Consider the following 21145-nt stretch of genomic DNA (forward strand, 5'->3'; position numbering starts at 1 on the left):
GTTTTATATACGACATTACAAGCTGGATTGTACAACTAGCTCCAGACAGACACAACCTCTAGTTAGCCTCTATAGGCGTTCCATTATACCTATACATCTAATCTTTTCAGATATACACAAATGCTTAAGGGTTAGGCCAGGGCCAAAATGTAGATTTCATAACATTTAAGATTTTAAGTAAAGCAACAATAAGCCCAGTCTTAAAATAAATAAATCAGACTTTGATCAAAGCACCCCCAAAACATGAATGTATATATTGTTTATATGGGGTTAGGGGTCGCATTGTACGGAGCATAATGTAACATAAGAGGCACAAACTGTACAAAGTAATATTAATACTAGTACAAACTCTGAGTCAATGTAAACACATTCTTCGATTAAGGTGAGTTTAGTTAGATGGCAATCAGAAAACGTAGCATTACTGTAACATTAGAGATGATTTTATACCTGCAGTGAAGTTTGAAATGTTTATGGCTCTATAACATATGTAATTGCGCAGTCTTTAAAATAAGGCATTTCATGCATTAAAAGTTGATACGTGTTGTGTATCAGATTCAGATATCAATCTATACTCTATTCACCACACAACTATGATGAATACAAAACAAATGCCTTTGTTTTGGAATAAATCCAGTCCATATGCATTGTAGTGTGTAAAATACTTTGTCCACAGTGTTAATTCCAGAGTCATTGTCTCCTGGTGCTCTCTGTGTGAGGCTCTTGGGAGTTTCTACCTTTCTTCCCCATAACCATACTGCTGTACATCTTCTGTTGCTGCTCTTTAAATTCCTCTTTCACCTTGGCTCTCTTCAAACTCCCATCCCTGTAGAGAGACACAGAGGAGACTGAAGGTCACCTAACACGGCTGACAATAACCTACAACCCATTATTGTGGAATAGTGTGGTTCACAGCACATTTTCTTCTGATTCCAGAACTCTATTACGATAGAATGGCATGTTTTAGAAGGATCTTTAGTGAGATTCAAGCACGTTTACTGAACGGTTCCTTACCACGCCATGTCCAATAGCCCTCCCTGATGTGCGATAGCAGACTTCACTCTGTTGGCAAACTGGGCAGCATCTTCCCCTTCCTGTCCAAAATGGCAATGAAGAGGGATATGATTAATAAACATATAGAGAGGTCTTTGAGGGGTCTTATGTATGTCTATGGCCATGGGGGTAGGAGGTGTGTGCACTCTGTAAGGGTTTGTGAAGAAAACACTACATCAAGTCCAATATGTTGGTCATGGGAGGGAGTAGCTGGCAGTAATACAGCATACAGTGTGACAACCTACCCGCCTGGTCATGGGGGGCAGGTACCACACGTTGACCACGATGGCCCAGCTGGTCATCATTCTCAGCAGGTAGTTCACCATGTTGTACTTGGCACTGTTCCAGAAGGCATCTCCAAAACGAGGGTCATACTAACAGGGAAGGACAGAAAGGAGGAGATTTGAACAATTATAAAATCAAAAGGCTGAGACAAAGTCAACACGTAACAAGGCCAATATGGTGTCAACTTGATGATGCATTCATATAATAAGTGTTCAGTGACATGCTGCTTGATGGAGGAGCAGAGGTTAGAGAACACAAGGGGATTTCAGACATTCAGATTGCAGCCAGTACCTTGATTGCGACTGGGTATATAGTCCCTCCAATCTCAAAGCTTCCCTTCTTGAACATCATGACCGATGTGTTGTTGATGCAGGTTCCTTGTAAGAGGGAACAGAAATAGTCACGAGACCACCACAACCACAGTGTCCAGTGGTGTTAGGCTCTACTTCAATTCAACTCAGTCAATTCAGGAAGTAAACTGCAATCCCTTATCGAAAAGTAATAATGAGGAAAATTGGAATTTGAGTTTACCTCGTGCATTGACTGAATTGAAATGGAATTGACCCCAATCACAACTTCTCTCCAGACTGCATCAGAGGAAAGACCTCACAGTCCAAGTATAGAGACTTACCCTCAGGGAAGATCAAGATGGGTAGATTGGTTTTAGCTGCAACATGAGCCCTCAATCTGGGAGAGGATGGATGGGAGCAGATCAATAACCAGGACAACACTAATCATGATGAAAACAATATATAGCAGATAGGATGATTGAGTGGCTGTAATGGCAATGTACTGTATATCGTCATACAATCAATATATGCACCATCAACATCGGCATGCGATTCATTTACTTTTCAGAAGAAACTGAGTAAATGTTTAGATGAAAAATACATATCCTGCTGTCTTTTCCCATTTACTTGCTGTCTCACCTACTGGTAACAGCATTTCGGTCTCTCATCTCCGACCTCTCGAACCAGACGTGGGGGCAGGACCTCACCATTGACCTCTGGATGACCCCCATCAGCCCACCGTGACTTTGACCCACCTGGGAATAATACCAGACACAGAGAGCATGACAACTCTAGCCTGCTAAGAACCAAAAGTGATGGATGAGATATCAAATATCAGTGATATGTTGACCAATGTTTATGTTACCCACCATAGCGTAGCATCCATCATTGGCCAAAATGACAATGTCAATAGGCGAGGTGTGGTTTGCTACGCATATTCCTCCTTTTTGTGGTTTGTTCTCTCTGTCAAGAATAAGCATTTATTTCAATGACATCGAAAAATGTTTGATACCAACATTACTTCCTAAATGTATTTCTAAGTAGTTTGTCTGGATACTAACTTGTTGTGGTATTGAATGGTGGCAGAGAGACCTCTGGCACAGATCCTGTAGCACATCAGATGGACTAATTCACTGAGCCAGTTCTTCAATCTAGAATACAAGAGCAATGTACGGTAACAGCCAAAGGATATTCTATTTTCTCGAGGTATATACCCACTCTCGAGCTAGCCGGCTCGTTGAGAGATAGGAACATTCGATCTTCCTATCACCACAATTTATGAAAGTTCTACAATGTACTCTTAAAAACTCAGTAGCGTACCACATCGTAGTTACCTCTTGTTAGGTAGAAATCCCACCAAGGTTGTCCCAATCACCAGCCAGGTCAACCCAATGATTGCCAGGGTTATCCTAAACGGAAGAAGGGATCACATGTTGAAAAAGAGTCTATAGAAATGTAAACGTATACCATTCTACTATGGATCACATCATATTGAGTACATGATCGGTTGACATAAACTGAATTGAGCTGAACTGAAATGGGTAAGACACTGGCAGGACGAGGTCAAGAGGTCAAGAAGGGCAGGACAGACCCACCTGAGAGGGAAAAGGACACAGTAACGTATGATCACGCCCAGTCCCCAGATGACGGTGAGTCGCAGGCTGATGTAGTGGAAGTTGTGGTTGGTGCGGGTCAGGAGGTTCCAAGAGACCAGCTCCTCAGAGGAGAAGCGCTGAGTCACCTGGTCGTCCACGATGCTCTCCAGGCCCTTTATGTAGAAGTAGAACGAGTCGCTCAGCGCAAATTCTCCCCTCGATATGGACTGGGTACGATACCGACGCAGCTCCCCCATCTCCTGTTCCATGGAGCCCCCCTCCCTCTGGATGAGTCCTGGCCAAAGAAGAGGAGACAACAGAGATTATTAACTGAGGCGTTTACAGTACGTTATACCTGTGGGTTTAGTCCATACCTAGCGATTTAGGACATAAAATAGAGAGGTGTAAGGAAGGGCAAGGATAGTATAAGTGTACCTACTGATTGTAGTACCTAACTATCTATGATATCCCAGAGAGAGGGTAAAGCTGATGAGGAATGGAGGACTGTTGTGGCACAGCCGATCAGTACGAGGCCTGTCAGTACCAGGTACCACTGAAAGCAGAGTAGAGAGCTCCCATTCCTTTTCTTCAGACACAGCAGCACTGTATTTTGCCCAGCTTCAGTAAAACACTTCCCTTGTGCCATGATTATACAGTAATACAAGCTTAATTATTATGTTCACAGACATTGAGTTATAGACGAAAGGAGCAAACATGGTGGATTTTGTAATCTTTGCTAAACGATTTGCTAAATCTTATTGCACAACATCACGGTGGTGACTTGTCCTTCCTGTGTTTCATACAAAACACAAATAAAAGACCTCTGTACTTTTTGAAGTTTCCTGTCACATCTGATTTACAATACCAATGTGTGTGACCAACAGATGACTGAGTGTTAATTGGAATTCGAGATAAATAATTTATAGACACCACAAAAAGTCCCCAGTATAAAGCCTGACACAAAACCGATCTATTGGAATCTTCAATGTGGTTATAAAATAGCATGTGATATACATGTCCATTAAGTATAAGTATTTAACACAATATAGGGCAAATGGTATCATAAAGTTTGCAGAGGATGGTGAAGTGACATCTTTCAAATGTTTATTTCCAGAAAAAGCAGATGAAGGTGGCACACAGTATTTCACAGCATATGGGTCGAAGGTTAGGCTACACAGAGAGAGTGAGTTTTCTGCCTGAAGTTACGCAATCCTCAATTGCATCATCAGAGTGGGACAGGGCTGCTCCAATCTACACCCACACATCAGCTACAGGAGCTGAGTTGACCAATCACAAGCCCCTACACTGACACACAGTCACATATACAGGGTATTCTCCTTCCAGACCGAGCTGAATTCAATCCCTCATACGACAGAACACTTTGTTATGAGAGCAGAATTAGGGTTGCAAAGCTACCGGTAATTTACAAAAGCTGCCGGAATCTTGGGTAATTTGGGTAATTGACTGAAAATCTATGTCAATCTAAAATGTATTAATAGTATAAATGTTTTATATTCATGTCCATATACAGTACCAGTCAAAAGTTTAGACACACCTACTCATTCAAGGGTTTTGCTTAATTTGTTTTACTATTTTCTACATGTAGAATAATAGTGAAGACATCAAAACTATGAAATAACACACATGGAATCATGCAGTAAGCAAAAAAAGTGTTAAACAAATCAAAATATATTTTAGATTTTAGATTCTTCAAAGTAGCCACCCTTTGCCTTGATGACAGCTTTGCGCACTCCTGGCATTCTCTCAACCAGCTGCATGAGGTAGTCACCTAGAATGCAGTTAAATTAAAACCTGTGCCCGTACGTTGCTTTGTGGAATTTCTTTCCTTAACGCGTTTGAGCCAATCAGTTGACAGCTTTGCACATTCAAGGGCGTTCTCTCAACCAGCTTCACCTGGAATGCTTTTCCATAAGACTTGAAGGAGTTCCCACATATGCTGAGCACTTGTTGCCTGCTTTTCCTTCACTCTGCAGTCCAACTAATCCAAAACCATCTCATTTGGGTTGAGGTTGGGTGATTGTGGAGGCCAGGTCATCCGACGCAGCACTCCATCCCTCCCCTTCTTGGTCAAAAAGCGGACTCCAATCAAGTTGTAGAAACATCAAGGATGATCAATGGAAACAGGATGCACCTGAGCTCAATTTCAAATCTCATAGAAAAGGGTCTGAACACTTATGTAAAAAAAACTGTTTTCGCTTTGATATTAATGGGTATTGTTTGTAGATTGATGGGGGAAAAGTAATTAAATCCATTTTAAAATAAGGCTGTCAACTTAACAAAATTTGGAAAAAGTCATGGGGTCTGAATACTCTCTGAATGCACTGTAAACCCATCATCAGAGATGTTAAAGGCCAATCATGGTCAATCCGTCGTCTGCATTGACCGTGTAGCATTTACTGTGAGGGGATTCATACCTCTTGAGCTTTGCGGGGCAGCGCAGAGCTGTTGAGTAGAGCTGATGAGATGGAAGTTGTCAAGGAAGCGAGTTTGAGTTTATACAGGACTTCCCGCCTTCACAATTGTGTAACACTCTCCATATGGAGCCTCCAACCCCATTTTTGGATCAAGCATAAATTGGCTGCAGGTGTGGTTCAACTTTGAGCACCATTCGGCATATCTCTTGAAGGTTTTGGCATTCAGCTCCAACAAGACACTTTCTGAGCACTTATACAATGGGCAAGTATGTATGGAAGGTTTTGTTCAAATCAGGGGTGCTGTCAAAAAGTGATTGCTCTGCTACAAACCATCAGAACTCAACTCAACTTACTGGATCTACAGTTGAAGTCGGAAGTTTACATACACCTTAGCCAACTACATTTAAACTCAGTTTTTCACAATTTCTGACATTTAATCATAGTAAAAATTCCCTGTCTTAGGTCAGTTAGGATCACCACTTTATTTTAAGAATGTGAAATGTCAGAATAATAGTAGAGAGAATTACATTCCCAGTGGGTCAGAAGTTTACATACACTCAATTAGTATTTGGTAGCATTGCCTTTAAATTATTTAACTTCGGTCAAACGTTTAGGGTAGCCTTCCACAAGCTTCCCACAATAAGTTGGGTGAATTTTGGCAAATTCCTCCTGACAGAGCTGGTGTAACGGAGTCAGGTTTGTAGGCCTCCTTACTCGCATTCGCTTTTTCAGTTCTGCCCACAACTTTTCTATAGGATCGAGGTCAGGGCTTTGTGATGGCCACTCCAATACCTTGACTGTGTTGTCCTTAAGCCATTTTGCCACAACTTTGGAAGTATGCCTGGGGTCATTGTCCATTTGGAAGACCCATTTGTGACCAAGCTTTAACTTCCTGACTGATGTCTTGAGATGTTGCCTCAATATATCCACATAATTTTCCATCCTCATGGTGCCATCTATTTTGTGAAGTGTACCAGTACCTCCTGCAGAAAAGTACCCCCACCACATGATGCTGCCACCCCCAAGCTTCACGGTTGGGATGGTATTCTTCGGCTTGCAAGCCTCCCCATTTTCCTCCTAACATAACAATGGTCATTATGGCCAAACAGTTCTATTTTTATTTTATCAGACCAGAGGACATTTCTCCAGAAAGTATGATCTTTGTCCCCATGTGCAGTTGCAAACCGTAGTCTGGCTTTTTTATGGTGGTTTTGGAGCAGTGGCTTCTTCCTTGCTGAGCGGCCTTTCAGGTTATGTCGATATAGGACTTGTTTTACTGTGGATATAGATACTTTTGTACCTGTTTCGCACCAAAGTACGTTCATCTCTAGGAGACAGAACGCGTCTCCTTCCTGAGCGGTATGACGGCTGTGTGGTCCCATGGTGTTTATACTTGCGTACTATTGTTTGTACAGATGAACGTGGTACCTTCAGGCGTTTGAAAAGGATGAATCAGACTTGTGGAGGTCTTACATTTCTTTTCTGAGGTCTTGGTTGATTTCTTTTGATTTTCCCATGATGTCAAGCAAAGAGGTACTGAGTTTGAAGGTAGGTCTTGAAATACATCTACAGGTACACCTCCAATTGACTCAAATTATGTCAATTAGCCTATTAGAAGCTTCTAAAGCTGTGACATAATTGGAATTTTCCAAGCTGTTTAAAGGCACAGTCAATTTAGCGTATGTATACTTCCGAGCCACTGGAATTGTGATACAGTTAATTCTAAGTGAAATAATCTGTCTGTAAACAATTGTTGGAAGAATTACTTGTGTCATGTACAAAGTAGATGTCCTAACCGACTTGCCAAAACTGTAGTTCGTTAACAAGACATTCGTGGAGTGTTTGAAAAAAATAGTTTTAGTGACTCCAACCTAAGTGTTGGAGTCACACCCTGGGAGTGCTTAGGCAAGAGGCCTGCGGGCATACATATACATACATATACCCGTAGTATATACCCGTAGTATATACATATACCCATAGTATATACTGTCTATGCACACTAGGTAAGACCTGGGCGGACCACCCCCTGTATTTTAGTTAGTGCACCAGGTGGTGCTAGTTAGGTAAGTAGTGGGTAGGCAGGTAAGGGGGCTTTGATATTTACTTTCTTTGCTTTGGTTCCATCCAGCCCCTTTTCCCCAAAATGACCGTGTGACAGAATAAATTCCTTGTAAACGGTAATTCTCTGCCTTTTGTCATCCTTACTCACACCTACAGTCCCATACCTCTTTCACGCCACGGGGAGTTGAGTTGTAGCAGGGTGTTGCATTCCCTCTTCCTAACCTTCCGACTTCAACTGTATAATAGCATTATACCTGTGTAATTAATCATTACTACAGGGTTATTCTCATTTCAGTTAGGGGCAAATACAGACCAAAAGGTATTGATTCAAATGGTGACATTCAGCATAGCGAAGAAAACATAGAAAATAATTCATTCGCGCAAAAGTTAACAAAAGAACATAAAGATGACAGTTTTATAGCCATCCACAATAAGTTACACAGACAGGGTCTCACCGCTCTGGCGCTGTGCATCCTTTCCAACTACTTCAGAGCTCTGCTCTCACAGGGGGAAAAAAACTGCTGCTCCGAATTAGCTCCATTCATTAAAATCACAATTTAACGTCTGGACCTACCTTTTGGTTTTCAAGTATTGAAACCAAAACCAAAGTATTTTCATAAACATGAAAAGGTGAATGTAAGAAGCGCTCATCATTTCAAATAGGTTATATGTTTTGCTAGACAGCATATAAACACTAAATAGGTCAGGAGCCGGACAGGGAGCCTAAGAAGCAATGAAAATCAATTATTTGGGCTATATTATTTTAATTATTTCAAGGCAATAGCCTACAAAGAAATACATTGTGAGGCATTTGCGAGTGCGGCCCTAGGCTGGTAGGGACATAAACGCTCAGCATTTAAACAACATTTCATTGTATTGAATCATTATATAATCCGTCAATAAATTGCGCATTTAGGCTGTAACTTACTTAGAATTATATAGAAATTAAACGAAAAATGCTTTATAAGGCTCAGTGAGTGCCTTTGAATTTGAGTTTGGCCAGAGTCTGTGGCTTCAGGCTCATGAAATGGTGCCTGGAGAGCAGGCCAACAGCAGAGAATACCCTCTCCTCGCTTGCAGAGCCACTGGGGATGCTAAACACCCTTCGGTTTTTCTTCCCCTATAGGTAGGCCTAAAGGTTTTTTTGGCAAAATAACACAATCAAAACGGAAAGCTCCTTGAAGGTGGGAATATGCCAGGCCTATTGGGCCAAAATCAAATATGGTCGATAATTAAACAAAAATGAACTAAACTTTGAAGATATCAGATTTTTTTGTTTATAAAAATGTTGCTACAATGACACACTTAGTTAGCTACCCACCTTGTTCCTTTCTTTTAGCATGTGCACATAGTAAGTACCCCATCATGCTATCGGGATATGTGTCTTTTCAGATTCCACAATGATTCTTTAGTTGTGGACACTACATCACCGCACTCCCACTCTTGATCTTGGTCTTCATCTTTGTAAGTCACCTTGATTTTGCACCTGTGTGTTTTATCAGTTTCTTTAGCGAACTCCATGACAGTAGGTAAAGCAAGGGGCTATAGGAACACACAAGTAGACTACAAATGCATGCTGGGCAGTGCACGCCCCGAGCTCGTGAAGTGAGCGCTACTGGAGTGAAATTGGAGGGGCCGAGAAGGCCGACGCTCCAGCCTTTGGGAATCTCGCTCCGCGCTCCAGTCAAATTGGGCATGTTCTGCTCCAGCTCCACTCACATACTCTTCTCCAGACCAGTCCAAACCTCAGCATGAACTCATTGATGGGTAATGAGTGTAAAGTCACTCACCAAAGGGTAGAGGAGCAGGCACTGGCAGAGTGGATCGTTCCCTGTGTCCTCTCTCGATCCGCAGGGTGGCCCACTGCCCAGAGAACAGAGTTATTTTCAGTTGACCTCTCACACAATGCTTTCTACATATTGCCTTTTAATTGCCTAACTGCCCTTGCGTGCCCCACTTTGCACATTAACTATGTCTGTCTGCTCTAAAAGGCCAGGGAGCAACATGAATACAACTACACAATAATAGATAATATAGCCTACAGTAGCCTGAATTTGATCAGATTAACAGATTGACAAAAATGATTTTGGTTTTCATAAATCATCTGTTTTCCAACAAATAATATTCCTTTACCTGAACAAAATCACATATTTCGCCATTACATGCTTTTCACGGTTATGTTTGATAAAAATGTTTTAGAATAAAATAATACATTGTGAGCTGTTCTGGATATCCAGAATTTGAGCTCTTCCAGAATTTCCAGCACAGTTTACATTTTAGTCATTAAGCAGCCGCTCTTATCCAGAACCATTTCCATTGGTGGGCGCATACATTTTTTCATACTTTTTCGTCGAGTTTTCGTACAGTTACCTCCAGTATTTTGACCAGGATCTGAATGTAGACAGAAGTGACCCCCAGGGAGAGGCCAAACATGGCAGGTATCATGATGAACCCTATCATCACGGAGAACCACACCTGCAGCAACACAACCGCTATACTCCACAGGTCATCCATCCCTCCCTCACACAGATCGGTCATCCACTGGTATGGCACATTGGGGTCAAGTTACCTGCAGAACAGACACAACAAATAGCTACTCACTTCAAATAAGCATTGCATTCTGGTTGTAGACAGGAGAATACATTGACTGCATACGTTTTGTCGGCCCATTTTCAGAAAAGTATAACTGGGCCCTATGTAAACATGGTTTTGAAACAGGATATCAACACCGCCTAGTTACAGCCAAGCCGAAAAAGAACCACTTGAAATAGTTTACTACGCTACTGAGCCTACCATATCCGAGTTGGACTGCAGAACATGAAACGTTTCAAAATGTATCAAGAGTAATAGCAAACCTTGGAAGACCTCTACGTTGTCTTAGACAGTTTTCCATTCTGTACCTCCCTGAAACGGTAGCTAGTATAGTCAGACACAGGACGCAAAGTTCTGCTGTACAAATAAAACCCCTCCCCCACTGGCGAGTTTCTTGAAAGAAGTTGACCTTTCGTGCACATTCAGCTGCGCAGCAAGAGTGCATGCCATTGCAGAGGATATGCGCTGTTTTTACGCAGCCTTCCTTGACAACGGGAGGCATGGCGGATTTAAACTCCTCTGTTCGCATCTCCGGATTTGTTCTTGGTTCATTAATGTTTCACCACTTTAACAGTGACTTTAACAGTGATTCTGATGTGGTAAGTAGTTAGCTAGATACATATTATAATTCATGATTGGAAAAATATACAACATTAGCTGTGCACCTATTAATCAGGTTCGTCTACAGAAAATATGGGCAACTAACGTTATATCGTTAGCTAACTTTTTCTAGCGCCACAACAGAAAGGTCTGACCACATAGCCCACTTATTCAGATGCTGGTTATCGCCATTTGTTTATTATATTTAACTCACCTCAGACATGTATGTGCCTCATTACATTTTACAGGAAGGTCTTATTCCTGGGGAGAGCAAAGCTGAAGCGAGAAGCAACATCACTGATTCTCAAATCGACAACATACAGTTTGAGCATACAATAAGTGGGTCATCAGCTGTGCACTTGAATCATCACAATGTCATCTTGGCTACAGTGTGAACTGACTGTTATCTCACCGTAGTTTCTGTTCCAGACTTTCAGAAACATCCTGTCGCAAGCTCAATAGGTAAACTGCAAAGATGAAAGGTTTCTTAAAATTGTGATTCAGCGGTCTGTGAATTGCAACAGTATTTTGATAATTTCTGCTAACAGCATTTCACTTCCAATAATAGTGTTTTTCTCCCCGCCCCAAGCGTCTATAATAGTATAGGGGAGGTGAACCTAATGAAGTAAGGCACCTTTTGTCAAATTATAAGGAAGTGGAATAAGATACCTTGGTAATATTGCTGTCACAAATAAGGATATTTCAACTGAGTCCAGGGAGAAAAATACAATTTGCCATTATGCAAGATGTTTGCATTTCTTTCCTATCTTGGTTGATAGCCAACAAAGCACACTTTTATTCAGCCTCTTCCTATTTAATAATAATTTATTCAACTTCTATAGCGCTTTCAATAATAGAAATCTCAAAGTGCTTCATAAGGGGGGAAAAAAAAAACAAGCAATGTAATCATGACAGGTCAAGTCAACCAATTGCTGCCAAGTCTTTGAAAGCTGCATCCTCTGCAGATGTAAAGGGTCAGTTCATTCATGGCTTGAGCGCACTGAGGTACTACTGCATGCCTGAGCGTAGGGAACTGGTCAGAAGATGGTAGATGATGCTGGTGGTGGAGTCTGCTGATGATCTTGTAGAGGGCAAGTCAGGGAACCAACCAACCTGCACCATATAGACACTGGACTTCTGTTCTTCCACTCTGTGTAGTGTAGCATCCACTTGTGTGATGCCTCAGCAGCTCTGGGCGGCAGAATGCTCACTACACAAAGTTCAGAATAGTAGCCAGTCGTCCTGACTATGAGCCTCTGCCTTAGCACTGTATTCATCCATCTCCCATTCCTGTTACACTTCAAGCGACTCCTCACATGATCTCAAAAGATCAGGAACTGGCAGCCAGGTGAAATAAAGAAAGGTGGTACAGTGCCTTCGGAAAGTATTCAGACCCCTTGACTTTCACATTTTGTTAGGCTACAGCCTTGTTCTAAAATTGATATAATAGTTTTTTCCCCCTCAATCTAAACACAATACAGCATAATGACAACGCAAAAACAAGTTGACATTTTTGCAAATTTGTATCCGTTTTTTTATTTGTAATACATTTGCGAACATTTCTAAGCCTGTTTTGACTTTGTCATTATAGGGTATTGTGTGTAGATTGCTGAGATTTTAAAAAATCAATAATTAAAAAAATAATTTTAGAATAAGGCTGTAACGTAACAAAATGTGGAAAAGTCTAGGGGTCTGAATACTTTCCGAAGGCACTGTACGTGTCCAAATAAATGTTTCTAAAAAAACATTAGCCAGCTAACTAGTCAAGCCAAAAACAAAGTTTACCTGTCAATGTGCAAATCCGTGGCTCAAAACCACCAGATATACAATAACAAGTAATTGTCATAAAAAAATTTGATTCTGAAAAATTAAATATGTACAAATGAACAGGAGCTCTCTATCTATGCTGCTACCAGGGCAACTATCAACTTCAACTTTATTTGACTTTCCTATCCAGGAGAATGTGATTGGTTGGTATAAACAGCAGAGATACACAGATCAACAAATTACCTTCAGAGAGCAAGTAATCCATGAGAACCTGAAAAGAGCAGTCTCCAATCAGGAGCTGATGTTTCTGCTACTGACACCCAGTGAGGTCACATCATCAGGCTCCACTCACAAACTGGGAGTATGCAGTCTACAGATCACATTGCAGGTCAGTACATTCACATCGTGATATCCTTCACACTGTTTTTAATGAAACTGTTAGTGTTTTGTCATGGGATCTTTAGTGAGTGATTGTATGTTTTAAAGGTCTGAACTCTGTGTTGCACTGTCTAAGTAGTCAATCCTGCAGCGTTCCTGTCCGGGTCAGCAACCTGGGTTTGTTGGAACAGCAGGACTACTGGAGACCGTCTGCATCTTGTTCATCAGTCAACTACAACCGTGTTTCATCTCTAAGGACTGTCAGTGAGAGGAAACAAGAGCAGAAAAAAAGTATGACCAACTTCTGCTGTTCTATTTATCAATTCTTGATTTGTTATTTTATCTTACTTTTGAGTGTTAAGCATGTTTTACTTACTTTGTGTTCCCCAACTCAGCAGATGGAGACTCCATTCCAGCCCAGTCTCAGGAGACTGTACTGCTCTGTGAGGCCATTAAGACACTGTTCCCTGGGGCAGCTCTACTCCAAACACAGGCTCTTACCTTCCAGGGGTTCCCCGTGCCTGAGTTCTGCTGCAACACTGACCATGGCATAGACATCACCACAACACTGCCTTTGATCCTGACTCATACAGTCCCCAAAGCCAGGAAGGGGAGGCTTGGTAGAGGCGGAGGGACGTCCTGGAGAAAACGTCCCCTTTGGGAATCATCTGACACGCCCAAGAGGAGGAAAAACATGCTGGAGGAGACGGAGGGGTCTTCATTGTCAGTCAGTGGGTCAGAGACTGAGGATGATTTGATACCAGCCAATCAAAACAGAAATAATTTAGACATGTCTAACAGAGGACAAAAATGTACCACTCAAATTATTACTTTGCATAAAAGTGTATGGAGTATAGGAAAATCTGTGACATTCCCCTCTCAATTACTGAAAACGTATATTTAGGAATGCCTTCAATTTGCTTATTTTGGGGGTAACATTTTAAATGTAAGAACTGTCCTTGAAATAAAGTGATATATACAGTACCAGTCAAAAGTTGACACCTACTCATTCCAGGGTTTTATTTGTACGATTTTCTACATCGTAGAATAATAGTGAAGCCATCAAAACTATGAAATAACACATGGAATGATGTAACCAGTGTTTAATTAAAATATATTTTGAGATTCAAAGTAGCCACCCTTTGCCTTGAGCTATGCACACTCTTGGCATTCTCTCAACCAGCTGCATGAGGTAGTCACCTGGAATGCATTTAAATTAACAGGTGTGCCTTTAAGTTAATTTGTGGAATTTCTTTCCTTAATGCCTTTGAGCCAATCAGTTGTGTTGAGATGGTAGGGGTGGTATACAAAAGAGACATAATATGGACTTGGTATTTTACCAAATAGAACAGCTCAAATAAGCAAAGAGAAACAGTTCATCATTACCTTAAGACATGGTCAGTCAATGCAGAAAATTAAGAACTTTGAACATTTCTTCAAGTGCAGTCACAAAAACCAAGCACTATGATGAAACTGGCTCTCGAGGACTGCCACAGGAAGACCCAGAGTTACCTCTGCTGCAGAGAATAAGTTCAGAGTTAACTGCACTGCAGATTGCAGCCCAAATAAATGCTTCAGAGTTCAAGTAAGACACACCAACATCAACTGTTCAGAGGAGACTGCATGAATCAGGCCTTCATGGTTGATTGCTGCAAAGAAAACACTACTAAAAGGACACCAATAAGGAGACTTGCTTAGGCCAAGAAACACGAGCAATGGACATTAGACTAGTGGAAATCTGTCCTTTGGTCTGAAGAGTCCAAATTTGAGATTGTTGGTTCCAACCGCCGTGACGTTGTGAGACGCAAAGTAGGTGAACGGATGATCTCTGCATGTGGATCCCACTTGAAGCATGGAGGTGTGATGGTGCTTTGCTGGCGATTTTAGAATTCAAGGCACAGTTAACCAGCATGGCTACCGCAGCGATACACCATCCCATCCGGTTTGTGCTTAGTGGGACAATCATTGTTTTACAACAGGACAATAAAGCAAAACACACCTCCAGGCTGGGTAAGGGCTATTTGACCAAGTAGAGCAATGGAGTGCAACATCAGATGACCTGGCCTCAACCCAATTGAGATGGTTTGGACCACAGAGTGAAGGAAAAGCAGCCAACAAGTGCTCAGCATATGTGGGAACTCCTTCAAGACTGTTGGAAAAGCATTCCTCGTGAAGGAGGTTGAGAGAACGCCAAGTGTGCGCAAAGCTGTCAAGGCAAAGGGTGGCTACTTTGAAGAATCAAATTGTTTGATTTAACACTTTTTTGTTAACACATGATTCCATGTGCTATTTCTAGATGTCTTCACTATTATTCTACAATGTAGAAAAGTGCAAATAAAGAAAAACCCTCAAATGAGTAGGTGTCCAAACTTGACTGGTACTGTATACAAAATAGTTAAAGCTGTAATTGAATTTGTACAGAATTGCATTAAATTATTTTCACATGTAGCGAGTTATGATTATTGGTTTCATAACTCAACCCAAGCATGACGGCTCAAAGACGAGACTAACAAGCAATCTTCCACATTGAAAAATGTTTTAATACACAATTAGTGTCTATGCTAGACTAGCTCCACAATACAGGCGGACACAGTTACTCCAAGTGCCGGATGTCACAGATGTTTGGATCTTTCATAAAATGTGGGTCCTTGTGGGTTACAGACATGAATCCTGTGGAGGAAAATATTACCAGTATTTATTATAGGAAGGACTGGATGATCAAAACATGGTCATTTTGAGCCAGACCAGTCTGTAGCACACAATGTATTACAAATCCTCTGGTCAGTAGTGATAGATGGCGCATTGAAGTTTCCAAAGAGAAACTATTACAGAGCAACCTCGATTTGATCATATTGTTCACACATTTTCTCATGTGGCCTTGTTCACTCTTTCTGTGCTTGTAGTTGATCCCACAACTTTATTTCATTACGGAGAAAATTACCATCACTTGCCATTGACTACAATGCATTATGAAAATGTGTCTAAAGTATTTTAAGAAAACACTCCAAACCAACTCATATTACATCAGAATCCCATGTCTCTGCACTCAATTTTGTAGAAATAATTTTACTGTCCCATAAATCCATACCTTCATCTTTTTATTGTGGACATTGTTTTCAAATTTAGTGCAAAGACATCATTCAGAATGGGATTCTGAGTGAATGAGTTGGTTTGGAGTGTACAGTCAATAATAATAATAATAATAATAATAATAATAATAATAAGTGATTTGAGGGCATACCCATCGAATGAGCTTTCTTTATGGCTTTGGCGATCTCCCGCTGTTTCTTACCACATAGACCTAGAAAAGAATAAACACCTTGATACGACAGCCTCTGCTCTGATGTGTACATTTTCAGCACTTTTCCTGACCAAGTTCTCACCTGTTATGTGCCTGCCGTAAACTCTTCCTGTGTGTGGGGATATAAACTGGGACAGCAGCTATTGGAAAGAAGTTTGGAGAAAAATTAGGCAAATTATAAATAAACATTGGATATTTGCGCATCACAGCACTTAATACAATAGTCTAATGACAGACCTGAACATTCTTGAAGTCCACTGTGACGTTACAGAGAATGCAGCCCTTCTGTGGTTGTTTGTATGGATTCTCCATCTGTAAAGGCTGGGGAGATAAACATTTACGTAAATCCATACAACATATGTAGTTGTCATAGACCTTGTAGTCAAATGACATATAGCTTCAAATCAAGTTGAAAAAAAAGTAATAATTCTCTTGACATGTGGAGGAATGTTACTCCTTGAGCTAGCCCTTCTCATGACTCCAATGCAAGGATGCAGTGAGTCATTCAATGTCTATTATGATTAGCTCAGGCATAATGTGCAGACAGAGCTTTGGCGCTCTAAATGCAAATACGTCTCACACGACACAGTTTTGGAAACATTTATAACTTACATACATAGAAGCGATAAATAAATTGCTCAAATACAAAAGATACACTTTCTGATCGCAGTTTAGCAAAGTTGCTTCCATACAGTCGTGGCCAAAAGTTGAGAAAGACAAATATTAATTTTCACGAAGTCTGCTGCCTCAGTTTGTATGATGGCAATTTGCATGTACTCCAGAATGTTATGAAGAGTGATCAGATGAATTGCAATTAATTGCAAAGTCCCTCATTGCCATGCAAATGACCTGAAACCCCCAAAAACATTTCCACTGCATTTCAGCCCTGCCACAAAAGAACCAGCTGACATCATGGTAGTGATTCTCTCGTTAACACAGGTGTGAGTGTTGACGAGGACAAGGCTGGAGATCACTCTGTCATGCTGATTTGAAGCTTCCAGTCTGTTATTCAAGCTCAAAGGAGGGTGGTGCTTGGAATCATTGTTCTTCCTCTGTCAACCATGGTTACCTGCAAGGAAACGGGTGCAGTCATCATTGCTTCGCACAAAAAGGGCTTCACAGGAAAAGATATTGCTGCCAGTAAGATTGCATCTAAATCAACCATTTATCAGATCGTCAAGAACTTCAAGGAGAGCAGTTCAATTGTTGTGAAGAAGGCTTCAGGGCACCCAAGAAAGTCCAGCAAGCTCCAGGACCGTCTCCTAAAGTTGATTCAGCTGCGGGATCGGGGCACCACCAGTACAGAGCTTGCTCAGGAATAGCAGCAGGCAGGTGTGAGTGCATCTGCACGCACAGTGAGGCGAAGACTTTTGGAGGATGGTCTGGTGTCAAGGGCAACAAAGAAGCCAGGAAAAACATCAGGGACCGACTGATATTCTGCGAAGGTACAGGGATTGGACTGCTGAGAACTGGGGTAAAGTCATTTTCTCTGATGAATCCCCTATCCGATTGTTTGGGGCATCCGGAAAAAAGCTTGTCCGGAGAAGACAAGGTGAGCGCTTCCATCAGTCCTGTGTCATGTCAACAGTAATGCATACTGAGACCATTCATGTGTGGGGTTGCTTCTCAGCTAAGGGAGTGGGCTCACTCACAATTTTGCTTAAGAACACAGCCATGAATAAAGAATGGTACCAACACATCCTCCGAGAGCAACTTCTCCCAACAATCCAGATACAGTTTGGTGACGAACAATGCCTTTTCCAGCATGATGGGAGCACCGTGCCATAAGGCAAAAGTGATAACTATGTGGCTCTGGGAACAAAACATCGATATTTTGGGTCCATGGCCAGGAAACTCCCCATCAATCCCATTGAGAACTTGTGGTCAATCTTCAAGAGGCGGGTGGACAAACAAAACCCCACAAATTCTGACAAACTTCAAGCATTGATTATGCAAGAATGGGCTGCCATCAGTCAGGATGTGGCCCAGAAGTTAATTGACAGCATGCCAGGGCAGATTGCAGAGGTCTTGAAAAAGAAGGGTCAACACTGCAAATATTGACTCTTTGCATCAACTTCATGTAGTTGTCAATAAAAGCCTTTGACACTTATGAAATGCTTGTATTTATACTTAAGTATTCCATAGTAACATCTGACAAAAATATCTAAAGACACTGAAGCAGCAAACTTTGTGGAAATTAATATTGGTGTCATTCTCAAAACTTTTGGCCACGACTATACAGTCATGGCTGGGGAGTGAAGTTTCATACCTCGGTTTGCCCAGTGTTATTTAACATTCTGAAGGATGCAACTAGGCTAAACTGCCTACAGTAAGTGTATATTTTGTAATTGAAAGATGATTTCTCGCTGATGTGATAGCACACTTCTAATCGTTTCCAAAAACACATCGCAAGGATTACTAACGTTCGTAAACGTTACAACAGAATGTCGGTATTTGCAGTTCATTGAGTCTCTAAACCTGGGTATACCGTTCTCGAGAGCTATCCCTGAGCACTAACGGTAAATATAAATCAAGTTCTATTTGCATTTAAAAACGTAATCCTGGATCCATTTAGTCTATTGATAACGTTTTACTAGTGCACTCTTCGAAATGTAGCTAGCTAACGTTAATAGGTGGCTTTAAAATGGCTTACCATGTCATCGTTCTTCTGGACTACATTAGACGAGCCTGACAGACTTCTGAGACATTGTTCTGTGATAAAAAGTAAAGCAGACATTAACTCACAAAAAATATAGAGGTTGCTCTGGTCGGCTAGATAGATAAACGACACATGTGGTTGGCTAGTTAATGATGGATGGCATAGCTAAAGGTTAACTAACGCTAGCTAACATTAGCTATCCATTTAGCTAATAGGTTATCATAGTGATTATAAACGTCAGTATAATCATGCTTGTATCACTAGCAATGCAATTAATTCAAAACATTGAACATCATTCTTACGTGTGCCTCCAAGCTGTGAAAATGTGAATTGTAAAGATCGAAAGCTTCGGACAGCAAACATTTTTGACCTGCGAAGGAAAGATCCGGATGTTATTTGACGTAATCTTCTTCTATGAGATTTAACAGCGGTTGACATACAATTTGTTGCATTACCGCCATCTACTAGACTGGAGTACAACTCCCTTATACTTTACGTGGAAAATAATGTACTAAATAAATACCTTACCATCTAACGCTATACTCACTAATTTCAAAATTATATAAAATTAACACCCCCCTACTCCAAAATGTAAATATATTTATTCCTACCTCATGCCATCACCCTGAAAGGATGGGACATCACTACTTATCACATCATGTAACTCTTACACACCCAAATACCTCTCAGCAGCTGCAACCACAACCTCAATTTTCTGAGACTTCCGATCCATCCCTGCAGTATAATTAATAACCACTGCTATAAAAAGCTAAAATCCAATCTTACTGAAACATATTTAACTTTTTGGCCTATCCTTATGTACTGGTATATCTCTACTACTCTCACCACCTCTCCCCCTTAACCAATCTTCCTCTACTTCACTGCCTCAGCATATGACAACTTCTGCTCTACTCTAACCCTGGAAACCTCAAACTGTCTCTCTCGCACGGTACATGTCTGACCCCCAGCGCAATGTGCACCCCTACAATTAACACATTCCACTACTTTCCCCAATACTACACATTCCTTTGTCTCATGCCCTTCTGCACATTCCTCACACATTGGACCCTCCCTCCCACACACTGTTGCCACATGCCCATAAGCTTGACACCTGTAACATCTTAATGTACTCGGCACATACGCTCGTACAGGATAACTTATATATCCTAACTTCACTTTGTCAGGCAAAGACTCTACTTCAAAACTCAAAAGAACAGACAATGACTCTTGTTTCCCCACCCTGTCTGCGTCGCTTCAAACGACGAGATCACATACACCGGGAATATTTGCCCTCAGCTGGTCAAAGTTTATATCTACTGCTACCCCAGTTACCCCTCCTTTCATTGGTGCCTTTTTCTTGAGATCGAAACACTTCACTTTACTTACCCCCATTCGTTTTACTTGGAGCGCATTCGTCCTCAGCAGAAACACAAACAATTATCACTAGACCACTTCAAGTTACCCTCACCGATTCCACATGACCCAACTCTTTTTTTCACCCACCGTGAAACCGCAATTGGATCAGCCGAAAGGCAAGAGTCCACTTTTTCCACAAACTTCACTCCCACTGTCAGACTCTTCTTCATCCTGATCCTCGGTGCATACCTCGGTCTCCGATAACTTTACCGCACCTACCACCTCCGATACTTCACCCTAATTCACTTCAATTACTCCTGTCTTCAGCTCCCTCTGCTTACACTATCTACCATTCTTCTTTGACAAACAATATCCCTTTTTTCCGCAATTTGTCCGATTCAAGCTCACCCTCTTCTTCCCTCACTCTCTTAGACCTCTACTCTCTTTTCTCCTCCATTCCTCATCTGTTTGTCTTGTACTTTCCACATGCGAATAATTAACACGAAACAATACCCCATAGAGGCGCAAACCCCTCTCTGTCGACCAGCGAGTAACGTTGAAAAATCGAAATTGTAGAGCCAAATTTGAGCTCTGTCTATTTGACGTAATTTCCTGTTCACGTTTATATGTTGGCCCATGATCAAACGTTCCTCCCCAAATGAATGTATTTTCGAAGTGATAGTTTGTACAATTTCCACATATCAAATCTAAAACTCCCATAGAATATAATGAGTCTAATATTCAAATACAGTACGGCATATATAGACTGATTGTAT

General features: G+C 41.3%; 3 protein-coding genes across 4 annotated transcripts; 1 reads left to right on the forward strand and 2 right to left on the reverse strand.

Annotated features, from left to right (window-relative positions):
• Positions 1-235: 235 nt before the first annotated feature.
• On the reverse strand, positions 236-10712 carry LOC110523789 (glycerol-3-phosphate acyltransferase 3). The gene is made up of 13 exons (XM_021602810.2): positions 10572-10712; positions 10087-10285; positions 9507-9579; positions 3221-3515; positions 2960-3034; positions 2687-2776; positions 2495-2588; positions 2265-2380; positions 1967-2022; positions 1627-1712; positions 1296-1424; positions 1012-1091; positions 236-823 (listed from the first exon to the last, which is right to left on the reverse strand). Exons 2-13 carry the CDS (start codon positions 10252-10254, stop codon positions 688-690), a joined length of 1398 nt encoding a protein of 465 aa, XP_021458485.2. The 5' UTR covers positions 10255-10285; positions 10572-10712; the 3' UTR covers positions 236-687.
• A 10-nt stretch (positions 10713-10722) lies between these two features.
• LOC110523790 (BRCA1-A complex subunit Abraxas 1-like) lies at positions 10723-14040 on the forward strand. The gene is made up of 5 exons (XM_036979042.1): positions 10723-10907; positions 11157-11300; positions 12866-13043; positions 13162-13344; positions 13449-14040. The coding sequence occupies exons 1-5, from the start codon at positions 10752-10754 to the stop codon at positions 13955-13957; spliced, it is 1170 nt and encodes a 389-aa protein (XP_036834937.1). The 5' UTR covers positions 10723-10751; the 3' UTR covers positions 13958-14040.
• A 1532-nt stretch (positions 14041-15572) lies between these two features.
• On the reverse strand, positions 15573-20988 carry mrps18c (mitochondrial ribosomal protein S18C). Of its 2 annotated transcripts, none has more exons than XM_021602814.2 (7): positions 20517-20988; positions 19316-19383; positions 19008-19066; positions 16592-16675; positions 16437-16494; positions 16295-16354; positions 15573-15723 (listed from the first exon to the last, which is right to left on the reverse strand). In XM_021602814.2, exons 1-7 carry the CDS (start codon positions 20597-20599, stop codon positions 15647-15649), a joined length of 489 nt encoding a protein of 162 aa, XP_021458489.1. In that variant the 5' UTR covers positions 20600-20988; the 3' UTR covers positions 15573-15646. The 2 variants fall into 2 exon arrangements, with proteins under 2 accessions (XP_021458489.1, XP_021458490.1); XM_021602815.2 differs by lacking the exon at positions 20517-20988 and adding an exon at positions 20400-20459.
• Between the last annotated feature and the right edge of the window lie 157 nt (positions 20989-21145).

This window comes from Oncorhynchus mykiss, chromosome 5 (genome assembly GCF_013265735.2).
Source record: "Oncorhynchus mykiss isolate Arlee chromosome 5, USDA_OmykA_1.1, whole genome shotgun sequence".
NCBI classification, from domain to species: Eukaryota; Metazoa; Chordata; class Actinopteri; order Salmoniformes; family Salmonidae; genus Oncorhynchus; species Oncorhynchus mykiss.